The 14,750-nt window shown below is 34.8% G+C and overlaps 2 protein-coding genes across 2 annotated transcripts in view; both read right to left on the minus strand.

The window, feature by feature from the left end:
- Positions 1-5,549, minus strand: part of LOC137925831 (ATP-dependent DNA helicase pif1-like) — a 34,233-nt gene extending 28,684 nt beyond the window's left edge. The window contains exons 1-2 of the mRNA XM_068769291.1: positions 4,673-5,549; positions 4,320-4,468 (exon numbers count right to left, since the gene is read on the minus strand). Of these exons, the coding sequence (XP_068625392.1) occupies positions 4,320-4,468; positions 4,673-5,549 (1,026 nt within the window). The remainder of the gene's footprint in view (positions 1-4,319; positions 4,469-4,672) is intronic.
- A 6,423-nt stretch (positions 5,550-11,972) lies between these two features.
- The window catches only part of NPFR (Neuropeptide F receptor), a 55,063-nt gene continuing 52,285 nt past the window's right edge, over positions 11,973-14,750 (minus strand). Inside the window, exon 4 of the mRNA XM_068769433.1 lies at positions 11,973-12,945. Within this exon, the coding sequence (XP_068625534.1) occupies positions 12,265-12,945 (681 nt within the window). The 3' untranslated portion in view covers positions 11,973-12,264. The remainder of the gene's footprint in view (positions 12,946-14,750) is intronic.

Raw genomic sequence — 14,750 nt, forward strand, 5'->3', positions numbered from 1 at the left:
TTTGGTATAATTTAGTTCAGAAATAAATCAAATACGTAACGGAAACCTTTTCATAATTAGCCATCGATAGGTATCGTCCTCATTTATACAATTCCAATACATTCTCTTTTTCTCTCAAAAGCGTATAAGCGCTTTGATCTCGCATTTCTGGGAATTTTGAACATTTCGAAATTTAATGAGGTCGTACTCAACGAGTATCTATAGCAAAGAGTGGACTGTTCTATTCTTTATTTTTTTTAAATAATAGATTCGTCTTAAATTTAATTTCAGTAAATAAAATTATTTTAATAATGTAAGAAAAATGGGTGGAGCCCGTTTAAATATTTTTCATTTGGTTTATACTCTTCTGATTGTAGTTGGCACCAACAATTGTATATAAATCTAAATACGCCTTTTACTGCCTCACACGATGACCTTAAAGGGTAAATATATAATTTAACGTGCTGCGTATGCATTATGAATCGTTTCAACAATATATAAACGACACTTTAATAAAGTTACACTATAAGGCAATGCTAGCGGTACGCGGGGCCATGTCGGACTGGTAATCGTGTACAGCCAGTGACAGGGTCACTTCCCATACGCCCCCAGCGATACCCATATCTGACATTTAAACCATAGTGTCCCACATCTGTTAAATTTAAATCAGCACGTGTCATACAGTCTTTACATCTTGCTGCTTATAAAATGTATTGTAAGCAACAAATACTTAATCTATTCCAAAATCAAACTCTCACGTTAAAATCAAAATTTTCAGACATTATTTCCATGCGATTTGTCAAACACTAGTACAGTAATTATAAAATTTGTGGAAGTTATTATTTAACCTATCCTCTCTGGTAATAAAAGCTTTATTTAATTCTAATTTGTATCGCTAGTGTTTTTTTTACAACATTTTTTTTTTCGCTTCTACTAAACGCAGACAGTTGGGAGGGTGTTACCGCTATTTGATACGGATCTTTCTTCTCCCATCTGCGAGGCACGACAGCGTTTTATAATTTTTTACAATTTATCTTACACAATTTTCTCTTATGGGTAAATACAACTAAAATTTATACATATTAACAATACAATTTGAAAGTTTTACTCAATTATATATTAGTTCGTACATTATTTTATTTCAAGTCGCTGCCCAAGCGCTACAGACCGTTAAATGCCTTGACATTTAGGACAATGTGCCGGGCTAACTCATCAAAAGATTCTGCAGTAGATTTTTTCTTGAGAAGGTCTGGTAAGTTGAACGGAGGTATATTAAGGTTTCTACATAAAGTCACGTGGTTACGTCTTTTGGATGCGAATCGGGAGCACTGTCTGAGTAAGTGGTGAAAAGTCTGTGGAGTCGTCACATGGGCAAGTCTCATTATCAATTATTTTAAAACGGTGCAGGTACTGCTTGCAGTACCCGTGCCCCTGACTTTGACCCAGGTAAAGTTTAATGTAGCTGACGCGCGTGCGTGTATCAGAGTGTGAATTTGTGTGACGATGGGGTGGGTGTTGCTTCTATGGTAGTAAAAGCTGCCGTGTATTTTTCGAAAATTTGCTTATACATTTTTGAAAGTAGATTTAATTAAGGTCCAAGTGGATAATAAATAAATCTAATTATGGATAATATCAATACTTCACAGGAATTATGAAGCATTACTGGAAAATATATGAAACATTTTGTAATTACCTTTTGATATCTGTGCTGAGAAATTAATGTTGAAAAATATTCTTGATACGTGTGCCCGAGTTTTCGCTCTGAAAACGATGCGATTGCTTGCGTAATTAATTGGAAAGATTTTTACATAGCTATTATAATATGGAGTATGTTCCGGCTTATATATTTGGCAGATAGTTCGCATGTCAAAGTCTAACAACAAATCAATTCAAGATTTTGTATCATTTATGAGGCAAGCCTTTACGTAGTGGAAGGTTGTTATTAATGATAATCCTGCTAATGATTTTTAGATAATCGTTCTTAATGTTCTAGAGGTGTGCTAGATCTACCCGTGTTCAAACTTGTTGAAATAAATCCTCCTAATATTACTTTGAACAAAGTTATTGGAGACTGACTGGGCCATTTAAAACCTATGTACTAAATATCAAGGCTTATTTTTCATTTAACGTATCTAATAGTGTGAACTGAATTACCTACCTGGTGTTTATAAAAGCACAATTGTTTATACAAAGTAGATATTGTTATTGAAACTGTTGTTATTTTTTATCTTCATTAGAAACCTCTGTTACATAACTACTTATTTGTTTCAATTTTTACCAATAAAGTTAAGGTCGTTAATATCTTGTAAAGTACATTATTAGGCTCAATAAATTGTATCAGCCATTCATTGGTCAATGTATAGGATTTTATAACAAATCACCAAACGGCTCGAGAAATTTATCTCTTTGTACATTAAGGAGATTTATTAAACACAGGCTCTGCCAAAAGGCATATTACTCTACTTCAGAGTTTATTAACGATGAAGAATTTTGTATATGAATTGTTCTAATTTTAAGTAAAAAGAAATATTGACATAATAATCAAATAACAAATGACGATTATCCATAATTTTAATCTCATATAATAAAGCTATTTTAATTTTGATTTCATCAACTGCTCATATTAATAATTATTTTAATAAAGCGTGATTGACGGAATGAACACCATTGAGGAAATATATAAATAAGATATAAAAGTACAGGTTCCACACGAAAGTAAAGAATAGAAAGACATGGTCGGGTGTTTCTACTAGTTTTTTTACTAACCCTGCTTTTGGGGGCCTCCCGTACTTCCTCTGTTTTGGACACACAGGGATAACAGTTACAATAGTAATTTATTCACTAAATATTTAATGGAATCAGGCGTTATTTTGCGGAAGTCCATCCTAAGTAAAAAAAGGACCAATATTTAGCCACTTCCGCACATGCAGTCGTAGTCGTGCAACAAAGTGCACCGCCCGCCAGCCTGCTGATAAAAGCGCATGCGGCGAACAATGCGAATTACACAACTACCACCGTTAAATCACTCAACACGTGTTACACCCCTCCACGGGGTATCTTCAGGAGTTATGTTACACCGATTAGTGCCAAACACAGAGTGCTTATGCTGCATAGTGCTTGTGCTGCAGTACTCTGCGACTCTCTGATTTAACGGTTACTAAATTTTCTTATTTCCATCTTCTTATTCTTTTCATCTTAATGTGACCCACTCAATCCTCTTTTATTCGTCTTGATTTCATTCCATTTCATTCTTTGTTTTTCTTTTATACGCTTCACTTACGTCGCCTTCCCTCAACGAATAACTACTTGCTTTATTATAAAATTTATATATTTTATGTCTTTCTTCTTCGTACTTTTTATTTTCTTAACACTATATCACGGTTCTATCACATGTTTTCTAATGTACCACAATTAGTTCCTATATATTTTTTGCCATACTACTATTAACAATGCGCGCTTGAGCCGGAATGGTAAACAACGCGAAAGATAGTTTAGAGATCTTTTCAGGTCACAATATCGTGCGTCGGCGGCCCAAGCGATCTAAGAACTCGCCGGTTTCTTATTCCGGTATTAATGTAGTATGTAGCGAAACGAGTCTAGGCTTCTAAGGGAGCCCTCGCTCCTACCTACCTGAAACATTGGTTTAAGCTAAGCGATATCGGCGTCATCAAATCTACGGCATTTGTAAATGCAGTAGAGCAACAGTAGTCGTCAAAAAATATGTAAGGAAAGGACAAAAAGTAGTTGTGTGTCGTCACAACAATGTGATAAAATATAAATATGATAAAGAAAAAAAAAGTGTTAATTAGTGTTCAAACTTGTGTAATTTATTTATAAGTTTTTGATTATATTAATAACTAGCTGACCCGGCGAACTTTATTCCGCCTTAATGGCAATAAATAAGCAGATTGTGTTTTTTTTTTTTGGAAAAAATACAAAAAAAAATTAAATAACTACATTAATCATTCATTATTATTTCTGTATTTTAGTACATAGGTTGCTCTTCACTTAAGTACCTTGTGATACACGACATTTTTTGTTTTATTATCAGGCGCAAAAACAAACAACGCAGATGGTCTTCCGACCCGTGAACATGCCACGTATAATTGACCATGTGAAAAACATGAATGTTCTAGATTTAAACCACAAACTTTTAAGGATTGGCCTTGTGATTTGTTGATGGTCATGGCAAATGCAAGACGTATCGGAAATTGAAGTCTTTTAAATTCAAACGGCATATCGGTTGGGATCATCGGGATCCTCGGAATGAGAACTTCCTCACCTTTGAATTTTCCTATCATTATCGTAGCGTAAATTACATTGTTCATCAATTTACTAACCACCAAACGCGTACCGTTGCACAGTTTTGGTTGGTTTATGTTTCGAAGCATGATTACTACGGAGCCAACCTTGAGGCGTAAATTGTGCGGTGGTAAGCCAGGCACGTCCAAAGAGTTTAAAAATTCAATTGGATAGTTGGTGGCTTCATCTTCATTTGTGACGCAGTCAATAGATTTGAATGAATGCATTGTTCCAATGATCTTATTTTGAATTATGTAGTTCAGGTCATCTACATCTTTATTCTTAGCCGCTAAAATTGCTCGCTCACTCAACCATTCATTATTTTTGTAGTTAGAAATAATTTTTGGAAATACATTGTTGATAAGTTCGTCTTTTGATGAGACAAAATTACAGAAATTATTTGGAAATGATATTAATCCGCTCGATTCATCGACAGGTACTTGACCATTACCGATAGTCAGCAATTGCTCCGAGAAATTTTCAGCAGATGTATCATTATGCAATGTAACTCTCATGTTTGTTGTCAGCTGCAGTTTCTTCACATAGCGCCATAGATTTGACGATTTGAGGCAAGCGTTTATTTCATCGGCAGCCGTAGATCTTGGAATTACTGGCAGTATTTGGCGGAAATCGCCAGACAGTATAATCATTGCTCCTCCAAAACACCTCGAGTCATTGCGTAAATCTTTTAATGTTCGGTTAAGTGCTTCTAATGCACGTTTATGCGCCATTGTGCATTCGTCCCAGATGATGATTTTCGATGCCGTTAAAACTTTGGCCATTGCTGAGTGTTTTGCAATATTACACGTTGGTTCTTCAATAGTTTGAAGATTTAACGGTAATTTGAATGCTGAATGAGCCGTACGGCATCCTTCTAACAATGTGGCTGCTATTTCAGAAGAAGCAACTGCAACCGCTATGTGGGATCTCGCCCGAACAGTTGCTAAAACTAATGACATAAGGAATGTCTTGTCAGTTCCACCAGGGGCATCTAGGAAATATAAACCACCATTTTCATCAGCGATTGCCTTCATTAAAGTATCATAAACTTCCTTTTGTTGGTAATTTAACAGTGGTACATTCCTTTGAACTACTAAATCTAATTCCTGGTGATCATATTCACGTTCCCGTTCCAATTCTCGATTAAATGCGTCATTCATTTCACGATTTGGTGCTGGCATTCCTAACCTGATTAATAAATTACCGCACATGAGGTAACACATATCTTCGATCAAGAGTAAAGCACGATTATGTATCTCCTCATTCATCTCAATATCGTGATTTCTGGAACTGACACGACTTTGATGTAAAATATCTTTTGACATACTATCCTTGTATTTGTGCCACAGGTTACATGGGTTTGATGGAAAACATGTCGAAATTATGATAGCGAATAATGTGCGTATCTGACTTGGAGATGCAGAGATAATGGCTTCAGCGATTGTCGTATCCCAATGGGTATCGTTTTCTAATAAGTTCAATTATTCACATGCAGCACGATATGTTGGGAATATTACACCATTAACAGTTCGTAGTGTCTCAAATGAAGTTGGCCCACGCACATTTACCAGCAACAACCGCAAATAGAAACATTCATCATTCTTTGGATGAACTGTATACATACGACTAAGAGCATCAGTAGAACGCACATCTGGATACCCAGGAACCGCATCACCTTGCTTCCGTCTTTGAAAATTCTTGGATGAAGCATTCCAAGTATAATAACGTGGCATCTCCGAGTAAAGCAAAGTTCGTGCAAACTGATCGCTTTGGCAGATTGCAAAAAAACTGGTCAATGTAGTTGCTGGAGGTGTTTCAGCACGTTGCGTAGCATTCGAAGCCGTGAAATATACTCGTTGACCATTCTCCAGATGCACCGCCAAATGTATAACAGTAGGATGACGTTCGTGAATTGGAAATGCGAATATACGCCAAATCGCTTCATTACAGTTCACATAACGACCAACTTGATAGCGTGAAATTTCATCGTTGGTATTTGAGGATTACAATCCAAAAACCGCCATATCACTGCCTTTCGTGACATATTTGCAAATATATTTTATGGACTTAACTGAATTGCAGTATTCAACGTTGCAATGTGTCTTGAACGTTTTAGAAATAAGTGGCGAATATGGAACAATCCAACTGTTGTCGACAACGAAATCCATTCTTTTCACTTTCGTTGTGACAGTTCGACCGTTGTCATCTGATGATCGACGCCGATACAGCGGATACCCATCGTTGCCAGTGACAGTCTCCGCCGTTAATTTCCGTGGATATCGTTTAGAGCACTTTCCATCGACCATGCAAGGTTATTGGGGATTGATGGCACCACACGGTCCATGAATCATATTAGTAGTAACAACATCATGTAGGTCTGGATCGACTTCATGATCAGGAATCTCGGCACATATGATATCATCTATTTGGTCAGGCTGAATTCTTTCCACTAACTAAATAAGAATGTGTGCGTGCGGCAGGCCAATTCGATGGTGGATCTGTCCTTGTATCTACAAAATAAAAACCAGACAGTATTAACTGGGTTATAAACACTTTTTCTGTGGGAGAGTAGAGTTCAGTATTAGCAAATATAATACATACCAATAGATAAAGTAAGTTATTCTTTAACTACATTCTAAGTAAGTACAAAAATAAATACCTTAAATGTCGGATTAAATCCTCCTTCTTCGATAATGTCTGCCCCAAATGACGTCATTTGGAAACAACTATTGTATTTTCGAGTATTTGCAAGAAAGTGGCGTGATTCTTGTGTTTCGCCACAAAGCAATGAATACAATGGCTCATGTGGCGGAGTCAACACTGGCAATTTCACTTTACCATTAAGGCAGCATAATCCAGGCGTTTCTCCGGAAAACTTTAATGCACCACAATACTCGCAAACAACGTCCATTTGCCCAATGCAAACGCTAGGATGCAAGCTGTAATCATTGCTGCAATCGTATCGAAACGCTGCTCGATTCAAATCAGCTAAATATCTTGTTCTGCGTCGCACATTATCTATTCGTTGCCTTCTGTTGTTCGCTCGACGATTCTGCATTGCCAACCGAGCTGTTTCACGGGCTGCTTCACTTTGCTCTCGTGATTGAGAAGCGGCTACGGCTTTGTCGGGAAAGATTCGATCGTCTTGGTCGCGGCATTATTAATTAAACTTCACTTCACTTCAATCCACTTGTTAATTATTTATTCAATAGAAATAGTTTTAATATTGATTTCTTACAAATATAAAATTGTCATCCATACGTCAATACATAGCTGTCATTTTACGTCAATTACATAGCTGTCATTTGCGTTTTGTTATTCCAAGTCTGATTCTTTTTTGTTATACCACGTTTTACATGGGAACGCTGTCGAACGGGATAAAAAGTATCCTATGTCCATCTCCTGGCTCTAAGCTACCTCCCTACCAATTTTCAGCCGAATCTGTTCTGCTGTTCTTGAGTTATAAGTGGTGTAACTAATACGACTTTCTTTTATATATATAGAAGATTAATGCAAAAAAATTTCGGTTGGCCAGGAATGCGTGTCGAAACATTTTAGCATGGAACAATATTATCATTTATTAATGTTTTATTAAACCGATAAATACAAAGCTAGAATCGGTTTTTTTTTTATTAAAATTATTAAGATTATTTGTAACTGTTCCCACTCCTGGGACATAACTCTACTCTTCGAAAATAAGTCAGGGGCTCAGTACACAGTGCAGATTAGTGAAGTACATGTACAATACATATATATATATATATATATATATATTTATATATATATATATATATATGTATATATATATATATATATATATATATATATATATATATACCATTGTATTATAATTTATGGATATGTAGTTTTTATTCAAATCGTTTTTATGGTTCACTAGTGACCAAGTTATATACAAAAAGGACGTGCTTACCAGATATCGATTCTGAGAGCTGCATCGTAGTCCATAATTACTATGTTGTCTATTTTACTACTACTACTAAAGATGTTTTCTGTATTAAATCAAATTTACAAGAAATTAAAAAGTTAAGTAGCAATTCTTGTTTCGTGCTGTACGCGTAAGTATTACTTCTGTAGAAAATTCCGTTTAGATACGGCAATACACGAAACACCGGAATTCACACCACCTGATATACAATAGTATAACAAGGCCTAGATTGAAAATAGATTACGGTTGTACTTTTATACTTCCAATGTGAAAATAGGTCGAGAACTCGTCGAGCCAATGTGAAGTGTTACCAAGTATCACCACAGATCAGAAAGAATGCTAAAATTTTTGCTGATCTTTTCGCTTTACTTGATCACAGAATTATTTATTGTTTCAAATCTGATCATGATATTCGGGTGTCTTTGTTTTCTATTGATTTTTTTACCGACATTTTTACTTTTCACATGAATAACGTATTATAAAACGAGACTCAGAAGCCTTATTCTTAACATAAACGTCCTTAACGTTTGTCCCTCGTCTAATAATCGATTTTTGTCAATATCAATATCGACAATATCAGCGTTCTTACCTGATTGACTTTGGTAGCGATAGAGATGTTTTTGACTTGCTAGATTCTCTATATTATTATACTCATTGCAATTTAGCTTAAGTGCAAGCACAGTCATCTTTGGCTTATGCCTTGCGGTGGGCGTCTATACGCTGACATAATAATGATGAACTTAACCCATTTGTGTTTGCTTCCGAATCTTTTCGCAGCTTCCCTGATAGCTGATAATTGAGCCTAGATATTCTAATTCGCTAACGACCTTTAGATCTCTGAGCTGTCTCTGAAGTACGATTCCCGGCCCGATTAATTACCTCTTGTCTTTGTTTCGTTTATGGAAAGTCCTACCATGTTGCTATTTCGCGTTCACAAGATGCGAACAGCGTGGCGTCATCATTATATCGGAGGTTACTGATCCACTTATTCTTACAATCTTTTCCAAATAGTGTCTAAATATGCAGTTCCATCATGGACTTTTCATAATTACGAATAAAGCAATCAGAGCAATTTTATATATTTTACAAAGCATATTTTGTTATGATGGTCGAAATTGACGCTGACCTGTGCTTTTAGAAAACTTTTTAAGTCTTGTATACGTTTTCATCGAGAGCTTGTGGTCACTTCCTCAGCCAGCATCGGGGTAAGTTTTCGTGTTATTAATGCAGGATCTAGAGAAGCAGTGGTAGTCTAGCGGTAAATGACAGACTTGCGATAGTAGGTCGCGGGTTCGATTCCTGGGATACAATCTTATATACTGCACACTTTTTGTTTTAATTATATGAGATCGCCATTGCTCAAAAAAAATCACAGCATGGGTGTTCTTTGCGTACCATAATACCATTCTGCGACCGTCAACTCGCCTATCAAGTATGGCGGTTATGGTATATCCCCTATAGATATCCTTCGGGGAAGCCTATGCCTTGCAGTGGGCGACTATGGGCAGAATCGGCGGAGGCTGAATGCCCACCGGTTGGCGATAGCAATATTGTAAATTAGGTTTAATGAGTGATTTATAAACACATCAAGATAGCGGTAAAAAAGATGATATCAAATGATTTTCTCAACCTCCAAATGATCTAGATATAAAGTATTGAGTAAAATGCACTCATTACCGCGGTAAGAACATTTAACTCCAATATATGAAGTACTATCCATATAGTCGGAATATCTTTATAAAGTATTTTCAAATAATCCTCATGATTAACAATAGTTTTGACTATTGTGATAGTGCAAGTCAGACCTTATCTGAAATTTGTAGCAACAATTTTATTATTAGTAAAATTAAATAGAAAAAATTCTGAAATATCAATTCTGTCTAGGCTTACCACGGGAATTCATGTTTAAGCTTTATATGTTGTATTTATAATGCATTATTTATTTATTTATCGTATATATGTGCTTCACTCTTGATCGTACTTGTTTATAACTGAGAGTTATATTTCCAAATATGAGCATAAACAATTAAGAAAATAGAAGGTTATTTATAAAAGCATTATTTAAAATAGCTAACTTAATAATATATCTTTATTAACATAAGTAAAGACAGTCTTACCAAAAGCCTAATTAGCAAGTTACGTATTATACGAGAAACAAATTTTCCGGTCTTATGATTACTAAATATGGCATAACATTAACATGAGCAAGCTAACGTGGATTTTCGACGTTAATTATTTAAGTATCGCCGAGTGAGAAGTTTATTAACGTATAAACTGTTACATTAACATTGTTATATATAACCTCGGCTACCACATAGTTTATTTTGATGTATACACGAAGAGATAGCGCATCGGATTAATCATTACTTATTTCTAAAAATCACCTATTTAGTATTAGCTAATTACTTATATGCTCACTCCGCCATTACCACTAAACATTATAGGTAACCTTGCATCCTTTTTTGTATTAATTGCCGCATCAACTTGTTTTTGTATTTTTATATCCTAAAGCGTCAAAAATCGTTTTTATTAAATCGAAAGAGTTTAAAAGCTTCTCTTGTGCATGGTCACGCCAAAGGTACTCGACGTGATCATATAAATTTATTCTTCACATTTTTTATGTATATAATTATGTTTTACATGTGGAAATATCCTCGTTTTAACCCATAGACGACAGTTGCATGGCCTAGACCTCCCCAAAGGTACATATGGCGGGATGTATCATAATCATCACGTTTGGCAGGTAGATTGGTGACAGCAGTGTGGCATTATAGTACGCAGACGACGCTATTGCCCATCCTCTAGAACATGGATGCACAGACCGCGGCCCGTCGAATACTGGTGGTCCGCCGACAGCAAAAATAATTCTCTCGTACATTCGAAAAATAATGAATTCTGTTTCAGAATAAAACCAAAAAAAATTAATTACCTATACTTCTGGCGGCCGGCCCGCCATCAGTTCATGATTTGCCCGAGTGATCCATAGTCTTAATAAGTCTATGCAACCATGCTTTAGAAACTTGTTAGTGAGTGTGGCCTACATAATTAATGCCCAAAGTGTGAATTATATAAGATTGTAACCCAGGAACCGAACCCACGACTAACGATCGAAAGTGTCAATACATATGTAAATATATTTATTTATTTATCTGAATTATTACAAAAAATGTTATTCGGCCGTAATTGACAACGTTATAAAAATATGAATGCATTTTTTTTATATAAGCTAGTATTCAAATTAGTTAATATCGGTATGAATAAAACTTTAACTTGAAATATTACATGAAACATAGAGTCAGACACATGATAAATATGAAATGTAGGTGTAATAAATAAAATAGGTGCAATTATATCGATAAAGTTTCACAAGATATCTTAGACCATTCTTTTATTTATTTTAAATTCCTAATAATTTAATAATTTTTGCAAATGCAATGCATTCAATAATTTTTATAGATAGACATGTGTGAAAATTGCATATTGACTAATCCACATAATTGATGTTATAATGTACTAATAAACATTGTTAAATTTCTTTAAAAAGGGCAACTGTTGAGTTTCTGGCTGGCTCTTCTCAACAGATCAGCGTTCCGATGCTAGCTAACTAAATAAGTGTTAAAATAATCCGCGATATAAAGCTCATGTAAATGCCTACTTGAATAAAGATTTTTGGAAAAAATAAATAAACAACGTATTTTCAAATATTTTATTATAAAAGAGAGTGTAACAACTAAGTATGCTCAAGTATTATCATTGCCAATATTCATTCGATACGTTTTGGGCTCAGAAAAACGTAGAGATGAATAGTGTTTACTCTATAACCTATGCTATATTTACAAAGAAATAGACAATTCAATTAAATTTATATCACAATTACACTAATAACCGTACATTATTGTTAATTACGTTTAAATGTATGTAATGAAGTAACTTTCACTGTAAAATACAACACAAACACGCGGTGAATTGACGTTGAATATAGTTCAAATGCTTTGCATTTCAACAACAGTCTCATGCTATTTGAAACAAGTCTTTAGTCAGAAAATTTGCGAGCATTGAGAGGTTTTTGTGTTGGCCGTCACTGTGTGTTCTATCTGGGCCAACGCCGTCAACTCCGTATCCATTTTTCTATTTTTGACGCGCGGGTCCTTTGTGGTAGGTCTCTTCTTGCAACAACAAAGTATCTCTTCGAACTCCTTCCGGAAGTTATCATTTAACCAACCGTACAGTAAAGGATTAGAGACAGCACTCGACATTCCGAGCATGTGGCAAATAGCGTAAGTTATTGTCATCGATTTCTCGTCTAATATCGGCTCCGTGCTGAAATCAGCTGCTAGATTAAAAACGTTTAAAGGCAACCAACTGATCACGTACGTAACAGCTATGGCTATTAAAATGGCAGGTGTTTTTCTCGTCGTCCGTCTTCTTCCACGAAGTCTCCTATGAATCTGTACGTGGGCGATGACCACAACTAAAACTGGAAGAAGATATTGTAGGATAAGACTAAATAGAGAGTAAATCGCCCTTCCGTTGGACATGGGCCAGTCTTCTATGCAGAAACTTAAAGAGTCCATATCCTTGAGTCCTATGTTATGTGTTTTCAGGCTTCTAAATATGTAGAGAGGAGAGGCAAGAAAGAAAGCGGTGACCCAGATGAACAGCATCGTGACGAGTGCTCCCATTGTTTGCAATCCAGGCCGCGTCGGATACACGATCAACTGTAGACAAAACGAAATGTTTTAATTTTCGCAAACATTGTTATAAATATTACAATCTTCCCTGGTTTTGACGTTTGAGTGTTGGTTTTATTTATTTACATATATTGCACAATACTTAGCATTGTAAATAAACGTTTAATTAAAATCAAAATTTCATTTTTTACAAGAATCTACCTACATAACTTACTCCTACGTAAAACTATAAAATATCATACAATATTAATGAAGTTAAAAAAAAATTGATAATTTATTTTTATTTTGGGTGAAGAAAATGGTTTTAAATGATAATTGACAACGCTTTCGATGTCTTGTAGAGAATCAAAAATAGTTTACTTTGTTTGCTACCTAGATTTTTGGTTTCATTTTATTTATATATAGTCCGAGTACGACGTTGTGAGATGTGTAAAAAAATTGCCCTACTGCAACGTATCATATAGTGGCCGTAATAGGAACGGATCAAGTAAAAAAATACTCTTTGTGTAGTGTAGCAGTAAATTATTCAATAACAATGCACATAAGATGAAAGGACAACGAAATGTTGACAAATATATTTCAGTATAACTGATACACAAAGCACAGCGGATTAACAAGTTGAAGTGGCTGTAATGGCGCAGAGAACATGTTGCGATGGAGCTTTATGGTTATGTAGCGTAGACTACGGCCTTGAATAGATGACTTTGCTAACTTCGTTGTAACTCTCTTAATACAGACCGCTTCCTAACGTACCACCTACTTAGAAGACGTCGTGCAGTTGAAACGATAATGATACGCTTCATGCGTGAAACAGGCAATGTTGTTCGGTGACGGAACGACCTAGTGGGCCTAGTCCGTTATACATTCCCAATCAAAGAATATAACATAAGGAGCAGACCACTTTGTAACCCTTTTAATGTTAATGTGCTTGGCACGTTCCTGTTACCTACATTATATTGTAGGTTGTATTTGGTAGACTCTTTTATAAATCAGATAATTATTTAAAAATTTTCCTTAAGGTTTAACTTCTGATTTTTACGCAATATAAATAAATATTTTAATGTTAATATTTTTTATCGAGTTTTCTTCATTAATAAAGAAAGCTATGTATATCATAATTGTACGATATGTTTGTATCGTATGAAATGATGGCGTTTTCATACAAGATATACTCAAAATAGCATTAAAATGCGAATCATCTGAAAGTTTCTTTAAAACACTGGTTTACACAGATTCCCTTCAGATATCGATGGTTATAACAGGTGACGAAAAAAGTTTATTTGCATTTCATAAGAAATTCAAGACATATTTTTTTAAAGTTTGATTATGTATAAATTTTGTTTTCAATCTTGTAAGTAGCATGACTCTCTCATTTGGACAGTAAGAAAAATAAATAACATTTTTCATCGCTCACTACACAAAACTATTTCTTTTTTTATATATAGTCAAAACCAGCCAAATACGAATAGTATAGTCAAAGAGATTATATAACAATTTTATAAATAATATTTACGAACATACTTTTCCCGTACATAATTTTATATACATATTTATTAAACAGTTAATAAATAGTAGAATCTTTAACAATTTTGAACCAGAACAAGACTTGCAAAATCATGCATTTTTATTGCATATTGCTTATCGTATAACATTAAACATGCTTATCAATTATCTATTGCTTAGTCATTTGGTTTATTACGTTAGACCCTTCAATGATGAACCGATAAATAATGCAGTTCACAAAAAATCAATAACTCGAGACATGCTTGATATGTTAATCGTTGTATTAACCCCGTTAGGTTCAACTGTTATCGCTGCAATTTCAGTGTTTA

Source organism: Battus philenor, unplaced genomic scaffold (assembly GCF_028537555.1).
Source record: "Battus philenor isolate CCGP_79_NKW_IND1 unplaced genomic scaffold, ilBatPhil1.0.hap1 SCAF_28, whole genome shotgun sequence".
NCBI lineage: Eukaryota > Metazoa > Arthropoda > Insecta > Lepidoptera > Papilionidae > Battus > Battus philenor.